Source organism: Trypanosoma theileri (genome assembly GCF_002087225.1).
Source record: "Trypanosoma theileri isolate Edinburgh chromosome Unknown TM35_Tth_36_V1, whole genome shotgun sequence".
NCBI lineage: Eukaryota > Euglenozoa > Kinetoplastea > Trypanosomatida > Trypanosomatidae > Trypanosoma > Trypanosoma theileri.
Window position 1 is genome coordinate 210285 of NW_021639878.1, and position 11440 is coordinate 221724.

General features: G+C 36.7%; 4 protein-coding genes across 4 annotated transcripts; all 4 read left to right on the forward strand.

The window, feature by feature from the left end:
• Positions 1-596: 596 nt before the first annotated feature.
• TM35_000361720 (exosome-associated protein 3) lies at positions 597-1301 on the forward strand (the record flags this gene model as incomplete). Its single annotated transcript, XM_029029357.1, has 1 exon — positions 597-1301. One exon carries the CDS (start codon positions 597-599, stop codon positions 1299-1301), a length of 705 nt encoding a protein of 234 aa, XP_028879378.1.
• Positions 1302-2228: 927 nt separating this feature from the next.
• On the forward strand, positions 2229-4697 carry TM35_000361730 (uncharacterized protein; the record flags this gene model as incomplete). The annotated part of the gene is made up of 1 exon (XM_029029358.1): positions 2229-4697. One exon carries the CDS (start codon positions 2229-2231, stop codon positions 4695-4697), a length of 2469 nt encoding a protein of 822 aa, XP_028879379.1.
• Positions 4698-5966: 1269 nt separating this feature from the next.
• Positions 5967-7529, forward strand: TM35_000361740 (putative dihydrofolate reductase-thymidylate synthase; the record flags this gene model as incomplete). Its single annotated transcript, XM_029029359.1, has 1 exon — positions 5967-7529. One exon carries the CDS (start codon positions 5967-5969, stop codon positions 7527-7529), a length of 1563 nt encoding a protein of 520 aa, XP_028879380.1.
• Positions 7530-9018: 1489 nt separating this feature from the next.
• On the forward strand, positions 9019-10467 carry TM35_000361750 (putative arginine N-methyltransferase, type III; the record flags this gene model as incomplete). The annotated part of the gene is made up of 1 exon (XM_029029360.1): positions 9019-10467. The coding sequence occupies one exon, from the start codon at positions 9019-9021 to the stop codon at positions 10465-10467; it is 1449 nt and encodes a 482-aa protein (XP_028879381.1).
• Between the last annotated feature and the right edge of the window lie 973 nt (positions 10468-11440).

The window sequence follows — 11440 nt, forward strand, 5'->3', positions numbered from 1 at the left end:
TATATATATATATATATATGCGTTCGCAGTAAAATGTATACTTCTAACAACGATAAAGAATGTGCTTGCGTTGATTACAGAAATATATAATGGGAGAGTTTCAGTTTGGATAAATGTGAATTGAAATTGAATGGAAGAGGCGGTAATAATAAAATGATAGTTCTCTCATGTATGGTTCATCATTTTTTTTTTTTCTATTGTGTGTGTGTGTGTTTTCTTTTTTTTTATATTTTTGTTTTTTTCTCATTCTATGAATTTACTTCATTTCTTCTTCACGTTTCTTTCCTTTTTCTTTCTTTATCTTATCTTATTCCTTTACGGGTGTTGTATTACCTTTACACTTCTCTCTTGGCACACATATTATTATCATTTTATGTGTGATAATCCACTTTATTATATATTATATATTATTATATGTATATATATGTATATACTATATATAGATATATATATATGTATATATGTATATTACTGTATACTTTATTACTCTTCTCTTCTCTTTTCTCTCTATTGCAGTTATTTTCTCTCTCTGTTCTTCCCACAGAGAAACACCTTTACATATATATATATATATATATATATAGTGATCTATATCAATGGAGTTTGATGCGGATATTGTTCCTCTCATGGAAGGCATGGATGCCGCCCATCACCGCATGCAGACCGAATTACTCCCGTTACTCTCCGCATTAGATGAAGATGTTGTCGTCTCAAAGTACGGCGTGGACGAACAGGCCCGCATCTCCATCGCCGCCGCCTACGCCCTCGTGCTGCTCACATACGCCCACGATCGACTGTGGAATAAAGTCGGGCATGAGAAGATAGACCCACAGGTGAAACTCAAAATGGAACGGGTCTCGGAGTATATTAAGAAATTACATGAGATTACACTACTGGATAGTAAAGAACAGGAACACAAACAAGAAAAAGAAAAAGAACAAAAAGAAGAAAAAGAAGAAGAGAGTGATGGAAAGAAGAGAAAGCAGAAGAAAAGGGAGAATGGGAATAATAACACAACTGATGAGGGGAATAGTCGAAAACGCATACGAGGAGAAAAGAATGGAGATGCCGCATCTCCTTCAGATGAAACTACTACTACTACTACTACTACTACTACTACTACTAATGCTAATAATAATAATAATAATAATAATAATAATAATAATAATAATAATAATAATGTTACTGCAGATCCTTATGGGGATACATTACTCTTCAAGGAGATTGTACGGACTAAAGGCAAAACAGCAGAGTTGGTGCAGAACTTAATTGAACATACCATAGGCACCAATAAGGCATAAATAGAAGTAGAGTATTTGGGGTATATATATATATATATATATATATATATATATCTTTATCTATTTAGGTAGATGTGTGTGTGTGTGTTCTTTTTTTTTCTCTCTCTCTCTGTCTATGTGTATGTGTGTGTATATCACTTTTTTCAACTCCGTTTTTTTCTTTACAATGGGTAAAGAAACGGAAACCCAATTTAATGATTGCGCGTTTAAACAAAAAGGAAAAAAAAGAAGAATAAAAGTGAGATGTTGAAGATGATGATGAGTATGAAGAAAAAGGTGGTTACTCTCACCTATTCTTTTTCTTTTTTTCGTTCGTCTTTATTCTACTTCTGTGTCTCTGAATGAGACTAAATTAGTAAATGTTTGTATACTTCTTACCATTGGCATCTCTTTCTCTCTCTCTCTCTCTTTATATATATATATATATATATATATATATAAATGATCTATCTATCTATGTATCTCTTTTTATTCACTTTCCCTATTTCTTTTTTTTTTTTCTTTCCCAGAAGCCACATCAAGAGTAGGCTCCACCTTTATTAATTCTATTATTACTGTTGTTGTTATTATTGTTATTATTATTGTTGCTTATTGTGCACAGGTGCTGGGGGGAGAAATCTTGCACCCTCACTACATTATAGCTGCATGCGTGTTGCTCTTTGTGTAGTATCTGAGGTGTTGGAGATACATTGAATATATACATAAATATATACATAGAGAGTGAGTGAGTGAGAGAAAAAAAGAAAGTGGGATTCACTAAAGTATCACTCTAACTCCCACTTTCTTGTTGTCTCTATCTCTTTATTGTGAGACTACAATCTCTTCTTTTCTATATATATATAAACTACCCTGTGATAAGAAAAGATACTATTACTTACTATTACTATTACTACTATTTCTGGTTTTCCACTCCCACCCCCATCTAAAATGTTTGCAATGATGTTAACACGAAACATCACTAGTGTTATCAGTGTGGCCGCCGCCGCCTTGGCTGGTTGTATTGCAGTCCACAAATACACACAACAACGACGCCATCGCCGCAGTAGTGGTAGTGGTAGTAATAGTAATAATAATGGTAATAATGGTAGTGGTGGGAAGAGTAATGGAGAGATCTCATTAAGACATGTCTACTCCTACAGTGAACCTTCACTGCCGTCGGTTGGATTTCTTTTCCGTTTGTTTGGTTGGGTGGTTCGCCGCAATGCGACGATTGTCCTCCGAACCGCAAACCGACAGGATGCGGTGCTGTACCACTCCCAACTCACCGCACTTCAACAGGAAAAGGAACAACAACAACTTCAATGCCGATTTACATTAGAAGTGGAGGAAGCCGCACATCTTCATGGAGTATTGGTGATTGAGGCACGTATACAGAAAGGAGATAATGATAATAAAGAAGAAGAAGAAGAAAAAGAAGAGAACAATAACAATAACAACAACAAAAAGGAGAGATCCGCTTTGCAGAAGATGTGTATGAAAGAGATGGAATCTTTATTTGATGAAAGTGTAGCGACTACCGCAGCAGCCCTTTCATCTTTATATAATAGACAAGAATCATTAGTGTTGTGTCGAATTCCAATTCCGGATTTACGTGTATACCGTGATTTACCGCCAGTGATTCCACGTCTTTTGGCGGCTCTTGCAGATAATAGACGACTCTTCCCTACATATGCAGAGGAACTATTATATTATCTTCCTTATATTGAACGATATAAATATCAACAACGAAAACAACAACAACAACAACAACAACATACAGTTGCATCTACAATGATGGTAACAACAATACGAACCACTACCACAACGAGAAGAGCCGCAGCTCCCACTACGACGACAACGACGATGATGACCACTATGACTAGTAGTACCACAACAACAACGACTACTAGTAGTAGTAGTGCTGCTGCTGCTGCTACTACTACGAATGCAGGAATGACATCAACATCATTGGAAATACAGGATGAAGGGAATTGCATGGACGCTAGTCTGACAAGCTCTACTTCTTTACCTCTAAAGGAAGATACCTGTTCTATTGCCTCACTTTTAGGAGATCTTATTGATGTAAATGCCACCATGTTCTCCACTTCATTATTTGTGGATTTTAGTGATACCACAAATGTCTTACGGTGTGGTACAGGGGAAACAAGTACGGGTTTCTTTATTGGAGAGGATCAATTTATTTACAATGCCATTCATGAGGCCTTCTTTCAAGTTGTTCTACGCACCCCACTTACATCTCCACAAGTTTCTGCCGCGGATAATTTACGAAAATATCCATTTAAAGTTTGGCATATGAGTCGTCGCTCTCGCCGTGCGGCGGCGGAGTTGTATGTGATTGATGTTGCGGCTGCGAAGGGCGATCCACTGATTTGCCAAACACGAGTGGTGGATGAGGTGGTGGCGCAGGCGGTCCTTGTGCATCACCGGGGATCACTGCTGGAGTTTGTGGAGGCACTGCACGCACGGTTTGCACTCATATACACACCTGTTAATCCCACACTGCGGGCTTGTGTGGAACAGCGACGTGGTGGTAATAATAATAATGATGATGAGAATGATAAGAATGAACCACAAACACCAGCAGAAGAAGAATATAAACAAGAATATGAATGTGGAAGAGATGGTGTGGATGGACAGAGTGAAGAGATAACGGCAAGTAGTGGTGTTGGTGGTGGTATTCACACAATGCGAGTGGGAAAGATATCAGCAGAAGGCAATGGATATTATTATAATAATGATGCAGAGCCAAGTCTAGCAGATGGGGAAAAAGAAAAAGAAACGAAAGAACAACAACAACAACAACAACAACAACGAGAAAACGAAGAAGAAGAAAAAAATGATGGTGAAGGGAATAGTACAGTATCAATGCGAGACGTATTAGAAGAATTGATCTACTTGCGAGAGTTTATTCTCAAACATCGTATTACTTTCTATAATGCAGTCCTCACAGCAGCTGGATCGAATCTACTGGAGGAGGTATTTGGTGTTCCGGCAACTGTTTTTCCATTTCTTCCTTGTGCCCGTGAGAGTGTAGCCTTTGTGACTTGTGTGTTTGACTGTATTCTTTCCACATATGGGCCATTAAATTTTCATAATTTTACAAAATATGCCCATGATGTGTTTGTGCGGGATAGACCAGAGATTGTTCGCCACGCCCCTCGTATCTTCCGCGCTCTTAATAAAACCCGCACGGGAGTGATCTCCTTTGAGGAGTTGTGTTGTTGGATGGCCCGCAAACTCTCCTCTGGAATGCTCCTGCGGCCAGACGCGCATCTCATTGCGATTGCCATGTCGCTGCGGCTGCCGTTGGCGCTGTTGATGGACAGACGACAACAGTGGTCAAGGATGGAATGTGCACTGTCGTCCCTCTCAGACGCAGATGCGGATGGATATTAAATAATATATATATATATATATATATATATATATATATATATACTGTAAGTGAGTGTCTGAGTGTCTGAGTGTTTTTTTTTTTTTGTTTTTTTCTTGTCTCTTTTCTTTTTTTCATTGTTTTTCTTCTGTTTCTCTGCAGATGTATGTGGTGGGAGGAGAGAAGGGGGAGTTATTATTCAATATTGTCATCATCACCATCATTATTTGAATGGTGTGAGTCGTACGTCTATTTTTATTATGTATGTGATTCTTTTTTTTTTTATTTTATTGTTGATGGCGGTTGGTCTTTTTTCCTTTTTGTTTTTTCTCTTTTCATTGGTTGTATTCCTGTTTGCCGCTACCACTACTACTACTTCTACTATTTTTTTATTGCTTATATAGATGGTAGGAGTGTGTGTGTGTGTGGTAGAAAAGGAAAGACTGCCTTTGAAGATGTCTGTGATTTGTGTGTTGTGGAGTTCTTTTTTTTCTTTTCTTTTCTCTCTTTTTTGCATTTCGCGTTCACCTAAACGACAAGCACCCGCATTTATCTTTTGATCATTTTTTTTTTTTTTTTTGACTTTATGATTTCACATTTTTGTTAATAATTAAACGTAATATATATCTGTTGGTGTTTAAGTGTCTGTGTGGACGCCTATTTTTGCGAAGAAAGGGCAACATAGAGACAAAAAAAAAGAGAAAAAAAAAGAGGATTTACAATATTTTGTTGAGTGAAATGGTGCCTTTATTATTTACTTAATATAAATAAATAAAAAAGAAGAACCGAAGGTCACATAAACAGAATTTTTTTTTTTTTTTTAAAGAAAGAGGTAATAAAGAAAAGATACTTCGTTGTGGGAATTCCTTTTTTTTTCTTTCGTATTTCGTCTTTATTACTTCATTTACCTACGGAATACCTATCAATCAATCTATCTGTTAGTCTATCTATCTATCTATCTATATATATATAATTTATCTTTTGATTTTTCTTCGTGTTTGGTTGTTTACGTTCCCTGTCACTTTCACTTGTGTAGACTGTTTACAATTATTTCTCTTCTTTTTTTTTGTTGTTTGTTGTTGTTTTTTCTTCTTGGGTATTGTGAATACGCATTTTGTGCTCAGATCACAAAGGGTACACATAAACAAAAAAGAAAAAAAAGAATTACTTTACACGAAAAGAAGAAAAGGGCGATAGGAGTGTGAAATTAATAAAAAAAAAAAAACAAATACTCAACATCAACATTAAGAAGTAAATAAGAAAAAAAAAAAAGAAAAAAAAAAAGGATATAAATGTCTTTCAAAATTCCCATGGCAGCAACAGTGGCGGAGAGCTCACGCCTTATGCTACGTGCCTTTTCTCTTGTTGTGGCTGTAGATGAGAATAACGGCATTGGTGATGGAAAGACCATCCCTTGGCATGTACCGGAGGATATGAAGTTCTTTAAAGATATCACCACAAAACTACGCGGAAAGAATGTTGTGCCTTCACTGGAGAAGCGAAATGCGGTTGTGATGGGACGCAAAACGTGGGATAGCATTCCACTTAAATTCCGTCCATTGAAAGATCGATTAAATGTTGTTCTTTCCAGTACTGTCACGACGCAGCAGTTGTTGGAGGAAATACCCGAAGGGGAATTACGACAGGCCGCCGTGAATGATATTATCGCCGTGAATGGTGGTTTAGAAGAGGCTTTACGTTTATTAGCATCTCCACCGTATGTGTCTAGTATTGAAACAGTCTTTTGTGTGGGTGGTGGTCGTGTTTATGCGGATTGTATGCGGCCGCCGTGTGTACATGTGCTGCAGGCTATTTACCGTACCATTATTCACTTACGTGCAGAGAACTGCAGTGTACATTTTCATATTCCCGCTGCGGGAACTGTGGAGGCGGCGGGTGTGGAATGGATACGTGAGAGTATCACAGAAGAACAAACATCAAAGAATGAATCGGGAACAGTGTATTGCTTTGAAAAACTTATCCCACGTAATCATGAAGAGGAACAATATCTACAATTGGTTTCACGTATTATCCGCTGTGGAAATGTAAAGGAAGATCGCACAGGTGTCGGTACACTTTCTCTCTTTGGAGCACAAATGCGATTTAGTTTACATAATAATCGTCTTCCTCTTTTGACCACCAAACGTGTCTTTTGGCGTGGTGTTTGTGCGGAACTTCTCTGGTTTCTCCGTGGGGAAACGTATGCAAAGTTGCTTAGTGATAAAGGAGTTCACATTTGGGATGGAAATGGCTCTCGTGCCTTCTTGGACAGTCGTGGATTACACGAATATGAAGAAATGGATCTTGGTCCTGTCTATGGATTTCAATGGCGACACTTTGGTGCGGAGTATAAAGATTATAAAACCAATTATGATGGAAAAGGGGTGGATCAAATTAAACAAGTGGTGGAGACCATAAAAACAAATCCAGATGATAGAAGAATGATTGTCACTGCATGGAATCCCGCGGCTTTATCACGAATGGCTTTACCACCTTGTCATATGTTAGCTCAATTCTATGTAAGTAATGGGGAGTTATCCTGTATGTTGTATCAACGCTCCTGTGATATGGGACTGGGAGTTCCATTTAATATTGCCTCTTATGCGTTATTAACAATTCTGATTGCGAAGGCAACAGGACTGAAACCAGGGGAACTCGTTCACACACTTGGGGATGCACATGTGTATAAGAATCATGTGGAACCATGTGAGGAACAATTAAAACGAGTACCGCGTGCTTTTCCGTTTCTTGTCTTTCGCCGTGAACGGGAGTTTCTGGAGGATTACGAGGAAGATGATATGGAGGTGATCGACTACACCCCATACCCAGCAATCGCTATGAAAATGGCAGTCTAAATAATAATAACAACAACTTCAACCCATCAAGGAACGAAGAGAATTAGCTATTTATCATATATAAATATATCTATCAATATATATATATATATATATATATATATATATATATATATATATATATATAAGCATGAATAGAACGATACATAAATATAATAAAGAAGAAGGAGAGATAAGTCAAATCGTATTCTTATCGCATTACATAAATGCAAATAAAGGAGAAGAGAAGGGAAAGGAAGAGAAACAAATATAAAGAGGATCCCCTCAAAAATAACGAAAAAAAAAGAGAAAAGGAGGTATCTCCTTTAAAAATGATGCTTCCCCTCCACCCTTTTTTTTCTCTCTATTTCCTTTTAAAAAAAATTATTATTTTGCATTTCCTAATGTTTATCTGCATTTCTTTTTTTTTTTTTTAATCCCCCACCCCCCATTTCTTCTTATTTATGATTGTTATATTTATCTTTTTTTTTAAAAAAAATGGGGTGTTTTTTTTTTTTTGTTTTGTTTATCTTTCTATCACTTCTATCTTCAATAACAGTGTAGGGAGTTTTGCTGGGTGTTTAGGAGTATAAAGAGGTTAAGCTCTTCTCTGTTTTCATAGAATTTGCATATATATATATATATATATATATATATATATATATATATATAGTTATTTCTGCATATGTGTTTGTGTGGGATTTAAATTTCTTGAATATGTGTTTTTTTTTTTTTTTAATTTGGTTCTTTGATTTGATTTAAAAATTATATGCTTTGATGTATTCCTCTTCTTTTTTCTTTGTTTGTTTTTGCTGATAACACGTTGACGACAAAAAACAAAACATGGGTGTTTGTGTATGGGGCCAATCTACAGAAGAAGAAAAGAAAATGAAAAAAGGTAGAGGTAATTCTACGGAAAGATGAAGAAAACATTTACGTTTCACATTTTTTTTTCTTCTTCTTTCTTGTTATTTTGCACATACTTATGATAATAATGATAATAATAATCATATGTTCTGTGCTTTATTATTATTATTATTATTATTATTATTATTATTATTATTATTATTATTATTATTATTATTATTATTATTATTATTTTTAATGGATGTAATTATTCATTCCTTTCTTTTTTGGATTAACTTCTCTTATGTAAATAGAACTGAAAGTTATTCTCTGTTCTTCTTCTTTTTTTTCTTCTTCTTTCGTGGGTTCTCCTTCTCTAAGCTACACTATAAGAGTGAAGAACGTAAAGAGACAGAAACAAACACACATACCCACACATTAGACATATTTTGTATATATATACAAAACTGTGAAAGAACCCCAAGAAAAAAGGAAAAAGAAGAATCTTAATATCTACAGTAAGAAAAGAATAAAAAAAAAAAAAATACTAATTTACATTTAGAAAAAAGAAAAACGCAGAGAAAAAAAAAGAAAAATTAAAAAAGTAACCGAAAGTATCATTAAAGGGACAAGTTCATTTTTAAAATCAACACTGTTTCCTCTAATGCCACCCAAGACAGACGCCCAACCACCACCACAACAACAACAAGGGAAAAAGAAGGGAAAGGGATCCAATAGTCAAAACAACGGTGGGGATCACAAAAAGAACCATCACAATCACCACAACAAACGTGTTTCCGCTGAACCGGATGGTCGGGCGGCACAACAATTAATTGGATTCATCCCACCAGGTGCCTCCGCCCCTGCACACAAGAATCATAGTAACAACTATCACAATAATAATAATAATAATAACCATAATAATAATAATAATAACAATTATTATCCCTATGAACAGACACGCCGTGCGGATGCCTTTGTCCACCGTGTGGATCAACACATTCCCGTTCCTGCCCGTCTTCGCCACGCGCCCACCTCGCTGGTAGAGGCGGTGAATGACTTCCACTTTGCGATGATGAACGATGGGCCCCGCAATGCCTTTTACGAGGATCTTCTCCGCCGCCATGTGACCCCAGAGACGGGGGTGTTGGAGATCGGCGCCGGCTCTGGACTCTTGTCGCTCCTCGCCGCCCGCTGCGGGGCGAAGTGGGTCGTGGCGGTGGAGGGAAGTGCGGAGATGGCGCGACTGGCGCGGGCAAATGTGCGGGCAAACGGCATGGCCCACAAAGTCACTGTTCTTCACATGTTGAGCACCGAACTCACCCTGCGGCATTTACCCGAGAAGCCGGATATTATGGTCTCGGAGATATTTGGCACCATGTTGTTGGGCGAGTCGGCGTTGGATTACATTGCGGATGTGCGGGAGCGGCTGTTGAAGCCAACAACGAAAATTATCCCGCAGTTTGGCACTCAATATGCAGTGCCGATTGAATGTGAAACCCTGCGGGATGTCTGTGCGGTGTCTGGATGGAAAGATCTCGATCTCTCACACATGACGGCATTACAAGATACAGTGAGTGTGGTGTTTGCGAAACAATATGGATTTCGTCTCAGCAGTGTGCCGTTTCGTCGATTAAGTGAACCCATTGAACTCTTCTCTATTGATTTTGCCAAAACCCGACGACGGGATTTACCCACCACGAGAGAAATAAAAGTAAAGGCCACCAGTTCCGGAACTGCACATGCAATGATGTATTATTGGAAAGCCAATGATGAAGATCTCATCATGTCCACAGATCCAGACGATACACGAAATAATTTCCCACGAGATATGCAGTGGGGACAGGCAATGCAGTTACTCGATGCCTCTAACGGCCCACTGCCAACACCTGTGATCTTTACAGAGGGAACAGACTACACCTTTCAGTGTAATCTCTCTACCGATCGCGTGATTGTACACATGCAGTTCACAGGAGGCAACGATGAAGAAGAGAAAGAGAAGAAGAACAAGAAAGGGGCTTCAACAGCAGAACCTTCACAACCAACAGAAACAGAAACCACAACAATGACGAAAGAAGAAGGTGATGCGACAGTCGATAAAGAAGAGAAATAGTCCTGTTAAAGGAATAGTACACTTTAAAAAAAAAAGAAAAGAAAATAAAAAAAATAAAAGAAATAAGTAAATAGAAAGAGAAAGAAATAAATGAATACGAGGTTGAAGGTGGGGTGGGTGAGGGGAAAAAAATAGGACATGACCTATAAGAAGATATTCTCTTCTTTTTTTTTCTTTTTTTACTCTTCTTGTTATTTTTGTTCTTGTTCGTCTTTTTCTTTCTCTATCTGTTTATTTTTCTTTTTCGTTTAATAAAATTTTTATTTTTCCTTCTTATATATATATATATATATATATATATATATTTAAGAAAAAAAAAAAAGACTTTCTCTGACCTCGATATGTCTGCATTTCGCTGCGGTTGAAAGACATTATAATGGGGCCTAACAATCCGCACAGGCAATAGTAAGTTTATGATGTGTTTATTATACATGTCTTTTTTTTTCATTTTCGTTTAAGTGACATCTCTCTCTCTCTCTCTCTCTCTATATATATATATATATATATATATATATATATATATTTCTCTCTATATATATCTCCTTCGATAAGTTTCTATTTTGCGTTGTAATTTCGCCATCATTCTTACATCTCAGTATGGGAACTATTATCACCATTTGCACAGCAAAGAAATAATTCAATTTTATTTTTGTGTTTGTTTTTCTTTCTCTTTTATTTCTTTTGTGCTTGAGAGTGTTGTTGTTGTTGTTGTTGTTGTTGCTGATATCGCTATTACACCTGTTTTTTTTTCTTCTCTTTCCATTTTATCTTCTTTTTACATTAAATTATGTTTATATATTATATTATTATTACTATCTCTCTTTTGAAGGTTTACTTCACACAGTAAACTCTCTTCCTTCGCTCTCCTTTATTATTCTTCACCGCTGAGAAGAGCACCGTAGATCCATAAAGGGGAGAGGTCTGTTTGTATATATATATATATATATATATATATATATATATATATATATAT